A 13100-nucleotide genomic window follows, 5' to 3' on the forward strand; every position below is an offset into this window, starting at 1 on the left:
ACTGCAGTGGTCCCCAACCTTTTTGGCAACAGGGACCGGTTTCATGGAAGACAATTTTTCCCTGGAACGGGGGGAGGGGGAGATGGTTTTGGGATGATTCAAGTGCATTACATTTATTGTGCACTTTATTTCTATTATTATTACACTGCAATATATAATGAAATAATTATACAAGTCACCATAATACAGAATCAGTGGGAGCCCTGAGCTTGTTTTCATTTGCCACTCACTGATAGGGTTTTGTGAGTCTGCAAGCAATTGATTTATTACTGTCTCTGTGCAGTCAGACCTCTCTGCTAATGAGAATCTGTATTTGCAGCCACTCCCCAGCGCTAGCATCACCGCCTCAGCTCCACCTCAGATCATCAGGCATTAGATTCTCATAAGGAGCAAGCAACCTAGATCCCTCACATGCGCAGTTCACGGTAGGGTTCGAGTTCCTATGAGAATCTAATGTCACCGCTGATCTGACAGGAGGCGGAGCTCAGGCGGTAATGTGAGCGACGTGGAGTGGCTGTAAATACAGATGAAGCTTCACTTGCCGGCCACTCACCTCCTGCTGTGCAGCCCAGTTCCTAACAGGCCAGGGACCAATACCGGTCTGTGGCCGGGGTGTTGGGGACCCCTGCCCTATTGGATAGTATCGTTCTTTAATGTTGCCCTTGAATCAGCCATCAGCCAAGTGGTGGTACAGCCACCACCTGCATATTTCCAAATTCTTCTTCCTCACGTATTATCTTCAAACCCGTTGTAAGACTCAACAGCACAGTGGTGACATGTTAATTCCGCAGATAGCTTCATATTCCTGAAGGTGTTAGACAACTCCAGCAGCAAGATTCATACACAATTCTCCTTCTTTAACATAAGCAACAGATGTCTCTTGGAGATCCCAATATTTCCATGGAAAATAACTTTTCCTCCAGCTTATAAGCTCCCATCAATAATTTTAGTCCAGGGGGGAAAAGTAACATTTTAATCTGGATTATCTGTAATATCCAAGACTAAATATCTAAATAATCTGTTGAGAGTTTCATTTAATAAAGTTTGGTCCAATATTTCGTCTTGTTCATATAATACGGGTTACTCCATATTTCTACACTACAGGTGACTTGCTTTTCACAGCAGATTATAGACCTAAAAACAACTGAGACAAAATTCCCTGCATCTCTTGTTCCATAGGACAGGTTCAATCCTTGGCATCTTTTTGACACTGCAGAAGGAAAGAGAAACCAGCTTCATGTCCTCCCTTGACCCAGCCTGCGGCCTGGAAGGTGGATTGGAAGGATGAAAGTATTGGGTCAGCCCAAGTCTTCGGGCTGGAAGTGGAGGTGAAAGGAGGAGGGGCTGAGTGGTCCCAAGGACTGGTTGGCTAGTGGGTGAATGGGGGGCTTACAATGAGCACATTCTAAAGGGCACTGGCGATGCCAGCAGCAGCCACACGGGGCAGGGACGGGTTCGGGAGGCCTGTACCGGCTGCCATGTGTTACCGTCTCGGTCCCCACAAGTCTCTCGGTATCCTGCTGGCTGCCTACACTCTAGCACAAGCACAACCCCCACAGCTCCAGTAACTAAAAAAGAATTATTTATGTATGTAATAACTGATACGCAGATCGTACTAAATTCAATGTTACAAAAGGTACAGTGAAAAATAAATCACCCTTTCATTAACTGTTGCTCAGCTCTTATTACCAAATGCAACTGGTGCCAGTTTCTTGTCTATCCTTCCCCCTGATAATTATGATTTACTAGCTCTGTCATCCTCTGCTTGAATATTTTAGATTCAATACAAATTTAAAACCAAAAAATATACAGCATTTTGAACTATGTAACAAATAATCAAGTTTTGCCACCTAAGAGATCTTCACCGCCAAATTACACAATTATTTAGCACATAATGCTATATTCTTGACTCCACGGTCTGTAAGCGCCAATGGACAGGAACCACAGAACCATGCTGTATAAAAGAAAGCATACCTTCTAGACTCCTGTAGAAGAACTGGGCTGCAGGCTGGCCATTTATTAGTTGTGTGACCTCTGATCTTTACTTTCCAACTTTGTAAAATGTGGTTATTACCTCATCTCTACCTATTTCACAAGGTTATAAGAATTCAAAACAATAATACATGTGGAAAGCACACTGGAAACTCTAATGCTATATAAGTATGAGGTCATTATTACTCATATGTATCTCCACAGCAACCAGTCCAAAGCTGACTAGATGCACAATAAATATTTAATTGAACAGGTGTAAGCACATCTCCTTATTGTATAAATTATATGTTATATATAAGGAACTGATTTTTTCCTAAGTTTACTGAATGAATATAACATAGTGTCAACACAACATCTTTCTTGTGGAGAAAGTTTATGATCTCAAAGATCTTACTCATAATGAAAGGATGTAAATTATTTAGCTGGCTTCTTGACTTTTCTTTTATATTGAGGAAAAATTATCCTAGTAAGAAGGGCAGGTATGAAATCCAGCAAGGTTAACAGCTTTGCCACATGAAACTAGAGTTTTAATAAGGGTCCAAAAGAGAACAGAGATAGTTTGATGTACGAAAGCCACTCAGACAATACTGAAGATTAAGTGTGCTGTCCAACAGGAATAGAAGATGCTAAGAAAAATACTGAAGTCGTGCTAAAATATCTCCTTACTTTCTTTAGAAGAGATGCTGGCACTCAAAAAGAGTAATTAAGAAAGAAAAAAAAAACATAGAAAGGATTAATGGAATGGTTAATAAACATCTAAGTCAGAGGGAACAAATGGCTGAATGTAGGGAGAGTCTTAACTTTTAGCAGCTTTTGTTGCAGGTTTTCCTTACCTCTTCTGCTGTACTAATGTGTCGCCTCTGAGTTTTCTTGGGGCTCAAAAGATTTCGACGACATGAACCACTCCAAGATGGACTTGGAACAGGCTTAATAGGAAAAGATTTTTCATATGCAGACACATGACAGTGATGGTTTGACTTTCCTGTAAAAGTGTTTGATAATCCACTAAAAAAAAAAAAAAAAGTTTGTAAGAAAAGACAAGAACAGTAAGTAAGAAAATCTAACCAGGTGATTATTTTCACTTTTAAGAAATAACAAAAACAAAAAATGCAGACTGACAGATGTACCCTGTGAGGGAAATACACAAGAAATGATACATGAGTTGCTGCGTTAGGTTCTGCCACTTAAGAGGTCTTAAAGTGCCAAACTATGTAATTATCAAACACCTAAAATTGTATTTCTTAGCTTCGCCATCTATAAGTTCCTTTGGTCAGGAACCATAGACCTGTGTGGTATGACAGAAAGCCTATCAGATTAGAGTTCTTCAGAAAACCTGGGTTCTAGGTATGCACCTGGGTTCTAGGTGTGCTAATATGCACATCCTATTTACTCCCTGCAGTCCCCTTTCCCAGCCTTTTGGAGGGAATTATTTTAATATTAAATATGCAAAGATGGATAAAGCTGAAGCTTCTCAACTGTTTTTCAATTGAATTTAAGTTTCCTAAAAGACCAACAGAGGGCTCCCATCCTCCATTAAAAAAAACTAGGCTTTTTATGAGGTTGCATCACTGTGACTGCTCCTTCTGCCCTATCTACCTCTTTTGAAGGAGAATCTTGCTTTGTTTCTTTATACCATATGTGCCTCAAATAATGGGAAAAATTGGCAAGAAAAATATTTTTGTGGACTCAAAATCCAGTTTTATCTCTAAGGTTAGGTTAATAATTTAAAGTTTTTTTCTATGTGCTCTTTTTCAAATATCATTGCCCAGCACAGGTACTTGTGCTCAATATAATTAATTTTCTTTCTTTCTGCTGAGGATGAAGAGTAAAGTACATAGCTGACTAAGCTGAATTTATTGAAATGAACTCTTTAAATCAGTACATGTGGTCTGATCCAAATGAAATCAGACTAGGTCTAAAGAAAATTAAAAAGTACATATACTCCCTCTGACTCTTCAAACTCTAATGTTTCCTACGTGTGTTAGAGTGGGGAAAGGAGCAAGAACTTGGAATTTCAGAAACACGGTTCTTTTCTTAGGATGGGTAGATGTGGCTAGGAAAAAATGGCAAGGGCAATATAACTTGCTTGATAAAGATATAATGAATTCCCCACAATGTCTTTTGCATTTATTTTTCCTGGAGTGTGTGTGCGTGTTTAATGCAAAAGATTCTTCTTCCTAAAGAAACAGTATGAGGGCACTTGCGATGCCAGAAAGCAAGGGTGCTACCAACAACTAACGAGGTTGAGTCAGACACAGACATAAGCCTGAAGGAACTTCCACTAGCCAAAGTTGTGAGAATGTAAGCATTAAAAGAATAATGATTGTAGTAGTGGATTAAAACACACTGAATCCATGACACTGAAAAAAGAACAGAAAAATTCATTTGAACCACATGAAGTGGCGATTAAAAAAAAAAAACTTACTTTGAAAATTGGTAATGAAAAAGAAAGATCTAATCACATACCCTGCCTTCCCAGTAGGAAAACTATTTCAGGGTAACCAAACAGCCCTAATGAGGAAAAAAGCTCTCCCTTATAGCAGAGTGCCAATTAATTAGTGTAAAAGAAATGATAAAATTAGAAAAATACTATTTCATTAACTACTAAAATTATTATCAGGTCAAAGGAGGTCAAAAGGTACAAACTTCCAGTGATAAAACAAGTCATGGGGATGTAATGTAGAGCATGGTGACTATGGTTAATAATACCATATTTCATATTTGAAAGTTACTGAGAAAGTAGATCTTAAAAGTTCTCATAACAAGAAAAAAAAATTTTGTAACCATGTATGGTGATGGATGTTAACTAAACTTATCGTGGTGATCAATATACAAATATTGCATCATTATGCTGCACACCCGAAACTAATATAATGTTATATGTCAATTATACCTCAATTAAAAAATTACTATCAGCTAAGGATTATCAGTTGATATTAATAACTCCTAGGCTGATTTGAAACTGGTCGTTCATAAAATGCCAAAGTAACATCATTTAGATTACATTCTAGTCACAAGGGGGAAGAAAACCTAACTGTACAATTAAGGACTAGAGCGCTATCACTCTAAATCTAGAGGTCAATCCAGCATCACTAATGATAGGACTGTAAGTTTTCTAATATGATGTAACACAGCATCAGCTTTTATTAAGGTCAAAAATCTAGTTTATAAAATATACAGAGGATAGAGGACAAAATAATGATACTACGGGAAAGCAACCTGTCAAATCCAAAAGGTGGAACATTATGCAGAAAAAAGTCATGTCATAAAAAAAGGGGGTGCTGTTCAGGCTTGTAAGAGACTTAAGGGTGATAAATACCAGATGCAATTTTAAACTGCATACTGCTTTGGACAAACTAGCTGTAAAGGATACTTTTGGGTCAACTAGGAAAACTTAAATATAACTTATTCAGTGTATAAGATAAAATTTACTGAATGAAAAAGAGAAGATGATTGAAAAAGATTACAAAAGAGTTATGCACAATATGAACTCATTTTTGGAAAAAAATGTGTGTAAACAGAAAAATATCTGGAAGGACATGTACTAAGACATTACAAAGGTGACCTCTGACTGGTGGGAATATGATGTTTTTATCGTTTATTTGTGCTTATCTGTATTTTCCGATTTTGTACAAAGCATGCGCACTGTTTCTGTAATAACATTATTTAAAAAAATAACAGCATGGCATTATTGAGGAAAAAAAGCAACTTGCCAAATGATGCAAACAGAATATCTTTAATGAAGATAACATATTATACATTTTATAGTATTACACAGCATATATATCATTCTATATCTAAGCAAGAGAAAGTGAAAGAGAAACAAGCATAGGAAAAGATTTGGAAGGAAACGCATGAAGGGGAAGGGAATAAGATTGTGAGTAGTGGTCAAGGGATCTTTGGCTTTATTGGCAATGTTTTAACTTTTACAACGTGACTGTGTTAATGAATTCTTATGTAATTTTTAAAAATATTAAGAAGTGGGGAAGACAATCCCTGGGAGTACTCACACATGTTTCCAGAGTCCATGTGCTGATAATCATAAAATAAAATAAAAACCATCTTGTTGGTTTCAATCAGCACCAGAAAGCTTAGCTTTGACTAAGCAGGAAACTGAATGATCCCACATGCCTAAAATCCACCACCAGAGTAATATTTAAGAAGTCATAAATACCATATTAAAAAAGAAATATTTACTAATATAATAAAGTACTTGAGGGAAAAGTTTCTAAGCCAAACTTCATCTGCCTTTAATAATCAGAAGTTTGGTGAGGGAATGAGCAGGGCTTATAAGTTAGACTAAATATGATCAAGTTCTTTCTGAGTTTAATTTTACACTATAGGTAGTTGACTAAGGTGTAAGGTTGTTCTGGTTTAAGTCAGGTCTCTGCTCACATGAGAGCCTACAAAATGCGCTGGTTTCTTTGCTAGTGAAGTTGCAGAAATTGATCAATTTTCACTTTAAGGTTCAAAATAGCCATATTGATCCTGAAGGGTCCCAATACACTCATATCCACCAAGATTTCCCTCAAAACTCTCTCCCTCTAATGATAAGATTTGGCTGTCACCAAAATCCAGCACCAGATAAATTAAAAGTTGAAAGTTCAAAATGAATTCGTCCGTATCTCTATGGTTTAAAGTTCAAAAGTGGTGTTACTTTTTAAAAATGCCAATGTAACAACTATCTTATAGCCATTTTCCCTTATATTGCAGGAAGAGCTTGTGAACTGAGCAGCCAGAATACTTACCTTGAGGTCTTTCGGGTTTCGAGGTAAAGACTTCGGCTGTTTCTTGATTTTTGTAAAGTTGAACCTGATGCTGGAGTGGAATTTCTCCACTGGCCATTTGCACTCTGGCCAAAGGTTCTTAGGTCTCCTGAGCCAAGAAAACTGTCTGAGGAAGGGTTGTCTAGAAGAATAAAAGTTTGAATAAATTAAACAAATACCTATACTGGTTCTCCATATGACTGCAACCATGTCCAACATTGTATTCCAAAGTAATGTGGCATATCACCATGTCTCTAATGGAAGAAAGATCCCGGTCTCAACTGCCAGTAAAGTCTGCAATAAGGGAACTTCTACAAACTATAATTGATTCAGCCATACTAACCTGAAAATTGATGAAGGAGCTGAATCCTGCCACAGCCATGTGCCTTATCTGCATCAATGTGACTCCGTGGTGTCCACCAAAAGTCAACATTTTACCCCAACTATATCTTGCAAGCACTCCCAGGCCTGGGCCTGAAAGAAGGTAGGCCAGACCAGTAAGAAAGCAGGTGGAGGGCCAAGGAGAATTGTAATTCAAATGAACAACAGTTATTGCTTAATAAGCAGCTGGTGTCACTTTCTTGTTTTAATTACCATGTTCACGACTCAGGGGCTCTGTCTAAGAGCAGAGGTAACCTAATTGCTGCTTATTCTGGCCGGCTTATGGCAGGAATGACCCGTCATTATGCATTTGGTTCTGGTATGATAATCTTCAGTCACTTAATGTTATAATCATCAGACATATCAATACTCGGATGCTTGCTATTGCAATCAGACTAAGCGAGGATTAATTATTATTTGAATTTTCTGACTTGTGGCTTACAAACTGGGGTGATAAAAATCTTTCAAAGTTTCAGCTAGGAGTAGAATAATTTTTATAGCCTCCTCTCTCCATCAGCAGGATGGGACAATTTAAAACAACACCTTCAAAATAACTTCAGATGTTAGGCTATGTAACTGAGGAGCACCAGTAGAAAGACAAAAATGTAACTCTCTACTCCCTGAATTTTGTCTAATGCCAACATCACTTTGAGGATCCTCTTTCAAAGCATATTACTATGGAACTTTGCACAATATTATGTATTTATGTTATTTAAACTATTTAACATAGCTTTTGATACTCTATCCAAAAAGTTTGGCAGCTGACAAAAGTATCAGTTTTGTATTGTATTGGAATTTTTTTTTTTAAGCTGATCAGGATTATCAGAATTTAGGCTAAATAAGATGGAAAAAAAGCAGCAGTCAGGGGTGGTATTAGTACCAGTTGATGCACCAGTGGATGACCTAATTAATAATTAAATTTACTTTTAAAATGAATTACAACCTTTTCCCTTTATAATCAACAACTATGCTTGACATCTATTACTATTACTGTAAAAATAAGAGACATGAGGCTAATGAAAATGAGTTTCATTAAAGGACCAGAAAATCATTATCTTTAAGCAAAGTAATAACAGTAGAAATCTTCGTCTCTCATACTTTGTTGTGGTTAAAATTTGATTTGGGAATGATCTAACTAGAGATGTCTACTTGAGGAATAAGTCTACCAAAAAGTGCAAATTTGAGACCAAGGATAAACCAGAGTAGCCTCCTCAATGGCATCTGACAGAGGTTTTGGCTTTAAAATTCAAGGGAAAAGCACAGGATCAGGCAATCTGTTTCACCAGAATAAGGTGGTTCCATCCCCATTCAATGAAATCACTGAATAGTGCTCTACTGCTGATGGGATCAAGCAAAGCTAGAAAGGGACCAACAGGAGGCTGCACACATTCTTTTTTAGTTGACAGTTTAACCCAGTATTCTGTCATCATTAAGAAGTCAGATTGCAAATGTCACAAATAAGATTACTTATGTGTACACACACACACACATAGAACTATAGGGAAATACACCAAAATTTTAACTTTGGGTGTGTTCCAATGATAGAATGATGGGGATTTTTCTACTTTTCTCTACAAATTTTCTACAAGGACAGGCAGTAATTTTATGGACATAATGAAATTTTATATTTAAAAAAAAGTGTGTCAGGCAATCACTTAGTATGAAAGTAACCATCAGTTGCTCCTGTTAACTTTCAGATTCATTTAGTTATTATGAATACAGGATGCTTTAATTCATCTTACCTACTAAATGCCTATTTGGCAACCTAATTTAACATATTTTCCAAAGATAAGACATTGACAATGATTCTCAGCAAGAGCAAAATCATTTCTTTTCATCTAAAGCTACTTTTCTTTAAGGTTTAAAATGTTTTAATTTTCTTTTCAATTGTGCTCTTAATAAAATCAAGAAGTCTTCAAGTCTGACCAGCACTAAGTTATTAAAGTGAAAATGTTGCATTTTCTCTGCTTTCTAAATTTAAAAAAAAAAATGTTTTTAACAGTCTATTCTTGGGATTAAGAAGCAAATATTTAAAAAGCTTGATACAGAGAGGCAGATCCAGTAAAGTGTAAATGGGAAGCTCCAGACTCTAGGCTCTGAAGTTTGAGTTTTTCCTGTGTTTGTTTTCATCTTAGTGGAGGACAGGATAGTAAGGTAGGAGAGGAGACAAAGACCAGTACAGTCAGAATGAGGAGACTAAGGCAGGTAAACTGGGGACCCACATCTAGCCCAATCAAGAGTTAAGTCTCAAGGTGACTGACCACAGAAATCAATGTGGAAATTATTGGCAAAGAACAGGAGATAACAGAGACAATATTCTGCAGGACTTGTAATGAACAAGAATGGGTGTGGCAAAGGAACAAAGTTAAAAAAGTACACAGTAAAAAGATTTGAATTAAAGTCTTTATTATAAGAAAAAAGTATACAGACCCTCGGCATTCACAGATTGAAAGTTCTGATAGTCAGTGAGCAACCTAAAAGGTCTGTGGCATGTCATAAGCTTGCTTGGTCAGGGGCTAGACTAAACTTGGCAGAGGCATAAATCTGAATCCTCTGCTTCAGGCTGTATTTTAGAGAATGAATCTAATACCTCAGCAACCCCATTTCAATATGGTTTTATTATTTGCTGTTGGTACTCTCTAGTCATCGTCCTGTATAAAGTAACTGTTATGATTTTTTTTCTTTTCCTAAAAAAAAGGCCTTCAAGTGAGAGATAAAAACTCTGGCATAAAATTTTGATATAGGGATCAAGTTGTGGTATGAGGACAAACATAGAAAAAATATAACCCTCAAGAAACATGTAACTGAGTAGAAAGCCAGCACTCTGGTTAAATACCACCAGTCAAGAATATAGGGACCTGAGATGATCTCAGAAATATGCTTTGTGAATATCAAGGGTCTACTGAAATTTAAAAGAAAAAAGCTAAAACAAATTATTTTAAGTCATGTTATTTATAATAGCTGAAAATGGAGAGGGTGAAGGGGACCTAAACCATAGAGAAAATGAAGGAAATGAAGACATAGGCCCATTATCCTAAATCACAGCCCCCTGGATCCAGTTGTGTTTCTACATTAAAAATTTTGGCGATTTTACAAAGATAACCTGGTATATACTATGTAGCACTTCTAAGTATAATCTGAAGCAGCACCCTGTTATCAAACATATTGATATATCTACAGTAAAATGTGTAAATATTCATATTTACAGAGATAAATAAAAGACAAAACATAAACAGTTAAATGTCAGTTCATGTAGCTTTTGCCAAGTAATGAATTGAGCTCAGGTCAGGTTTTGATGTCAAATAAATCATGAAAAAATTTTTTGGTTTTCAGAGCTTTTCGGATTTTGGAATTGCACGTAAAGGATTGTGAATGTGCATATAAATTCCACGGATTATGAGAAATCAACAGAAAAAGGTAAATAAGAAGAATAACAGGTAAGCAGATAGAAAATTAAAAAAATATATATTGGGCTAAAAAAAAAATTACGTTTCAAATCATACAATGTGTACATAGATATATACTCAGATAAAAAAACAGAAAAGACCACAGGGTTAAGTAAGAGTTGAGTTAGCCAGGAGATCTTGAGTATAATTTTCTATATATGATTGTTTACTATTAAGCAATTACTTTAAACAAAAACCAAAATTCTGTCCAAAGGTAAATCAGCATACAAAATTACAAGCAAACACAGCCTGAGTTCAAATGAAAATATTATCCACTCAACTGTCCTTCCCCTAGGATCAATACTAATAAGCTATCAAGCCATATTTCAGGCTCTCTGCTCATCAGAAAGGCCTTTTCAACAATAATGATGGCAGAGTTACTTTCTGAAAAAATTAACTGATTTTTCTATACAATTATGCACATACTATGTGGACACCATTTCCCACCCCAGAAGAGGAAATCCAGTGCCCAAGGTAAAGTACCACCCACCTAAATGATATTTAAATATAATATAAATCTAAAAGAGCATCATACTAACGTCTTTTTAGGGGAGGAGATCTCATCTTGCTGACAAAGAATCCTGAGGAAGCCAAATAACAACAATAATTATTATTTGCATTTCATATTTATTATCTCAACTTATCCTTATAAAAATCCCATTGAAACAGGTTCAATGGTATGGCTAATATTCCCATACTTGGGTCAGGTGAGGAGATTAAGGCATGAAGAGTGAAAAGACTTTGGAAGACCACTATAATCTTCCTGGGTCATACTGCCAGGAGACTAACCAATAAAAAACTCTTAAGTTTCCCCAAGACAGAGCCAGATCATTGGAAATCCAAACCTTAGAAAGGGGGCAGATGAAAAGTCAGGCAGGCCAGGGGCTAGGAATAGCCTAGAGAATGCTGACTTCTGTCATGGATCACAAGTTGAAAAGGCAAGCCCTTGAATATGCAAGCATGGCTGTGGCAGGTGCTAGACAGAAACATGTAGTTAACATTTCCTGCCCTAATGGAGGGACAAGCTTGGGTAGAAATAAATTTTCAGGGTTTATGATTTCAAGCAGAATACAAATAGGCTAGCTCTGTGCTTCAAATCAATACAAGTAACCCTTACATCACATACACATATCTAAAAAAACAAAAAACCAAAAAAACTAAAAGCCAAAAACAAAGCTGTATTGCTTTTAACAAGGGCATAATAGACAAGTAGGAGAATGGATTCTAAAAAAAAATCTCCCCTTAAAAAATATTTGGTTGAGACTAGATCAGTGAAGTATTATAGCAACTATACACAGAGAGCTCATTAAAATGATGTTTTAGTGGAGAAAATACCATTTTGCTTTTGACAATGTTTTCACTTTTAGAGACAGTAAACACAAACAACTTGCTAGGAAGAAGTCTGAAAGGTAGAAATGCCTTGACTCCAAGTAATGTGTCATACCTGAATAATAATTTGGATAAGCTGCACTTCTTGTAGAACAAGTATAAGATCGGTCCAAATTTCCTTGCCTGGAAGGTAAAATCTAAACAAAACAAAAGTTTTTTCTTAAACCATATTTCTTACAATAAAACAAAAATTTACACTAGGAAAAATATATAATTAAACAAGATTATGACATATTTCAGAATGCAATATAATTAATTATAATTATATATATTATAAATAAATTAAGCTACATACTAGTAAGAAAGGAAAACATGATGAAATGATTAAGGCTTCAAGGGGAAAAATGGGCAAAATATCTGTTATACAACTTAATTCAAAGAATGCTCATTAGAAGGTAATACGTATTTAATATATCCTGTTCTCAAAGCCAGCTGTATAACATATCAAAGCAGCTGACAAAATCAACCTGGTTTTGATTCTCTTGATAACTTTACAGGACAGTTCTTAATCAGGGGTGCTGCTGCACCCCAGTACAAATCTGGAAATGTGTAGATATATATTCAGTTATCAAAATGATTACTGGGGGCAGATGCTACAGGTATTTAGTGCCCACGGATGCTGAACATTCTGCACACAGCAAAGAACGGGCTCATCCTAATTAGTAATGGCTTCCTACTACTGAGGAAGACCGCTTTATTAACAGTCCTCAAACCTCGGAGATTTTTTAAACTGTAGATTCTGATTCAGTAGGTATGGGGTAAAGCCTGAGATTCTGCTTTTCTAATAAGGTCTCAGGTGATGCTGATGCTGCTGGTCCCTTGAGAAACTAAGCTTTACAGAACAGAGAAATTTCAGAGCTACTGTATATTTTCATAGTTTCCCCCCATTTAATGCTCAGCAATTTTAAGACACCAGTTTAAAAGAAAGCTGATCTGTGTATTAGTAATTGTAATATTCAGAGGAATAATAAAGAGTTTCTAAAAGGTACCATTCTCCAAGAATTTATACATAGCCTGGCTCTTATTTAACTTTAATGTATCAAACAGAATTCCAAATACTAGCATTACTGATTGTAAAAAGTTTACATATATTCTTGTGCTTTTGAGTGTGGCATTTAAACTCTAT

The 13100-nt window shown here is 36.1% G+C and overlaps 1 protein-coding gene across 3 annotated transcripts in view; it reads right to left on the reverse strand.

Annotated features, from left to right (window-relative positions):
* The window catches only part of SENP1 (SUMO specific peptidase 1), a 58393-nt gene that overhangs the window by 38909 nt on the left and 6384 nt on the right, over positions 1 to 13100 (reverse strand). For 2 of the 3 annotated variants that reach the window (XM_036866864.1, XM_036866863.1), the window contains exons 4-6: positions 12030 to 12111; positions 6741 to 6900; positions 2826 to 2997 (exon numbers count right to left, since the gene is read on the reverse strand). In XM_036866864.1, the coding sequence (XP_036722759.1) occupies positions 2826 to 2997; positions 6741 to 6900; positions 12030 to 12111 (414 nt within the window). Of the gene's footprint in view, positions 1 to 2825; positions 2998 to 6740; positions 6901 to 11124; positions 11167 to 12029; positions 12112 to 13100 lie in introns of all 3 variants that reach the window. The other variant, XM_036866862.1, reaches the window with a different exon arrangement.

Source organism: Balaenoptera musculus, chromosome 10, assembly GCF_009873245.2.
Source record: "Balaenoptera musculus isolate JJ_BM4_2016_0621 chromosome 10, mBalMus1.pri.v3, whole genome shotgun sequence".
Classification (NCBI taxonomy): domain Eukaryota; kingdom Metazoa; phylum Chordata; class Mammalia; order Artiodactyla; family Balaenopteridae; genus Balaenoptera; species Balaenoptera musculus.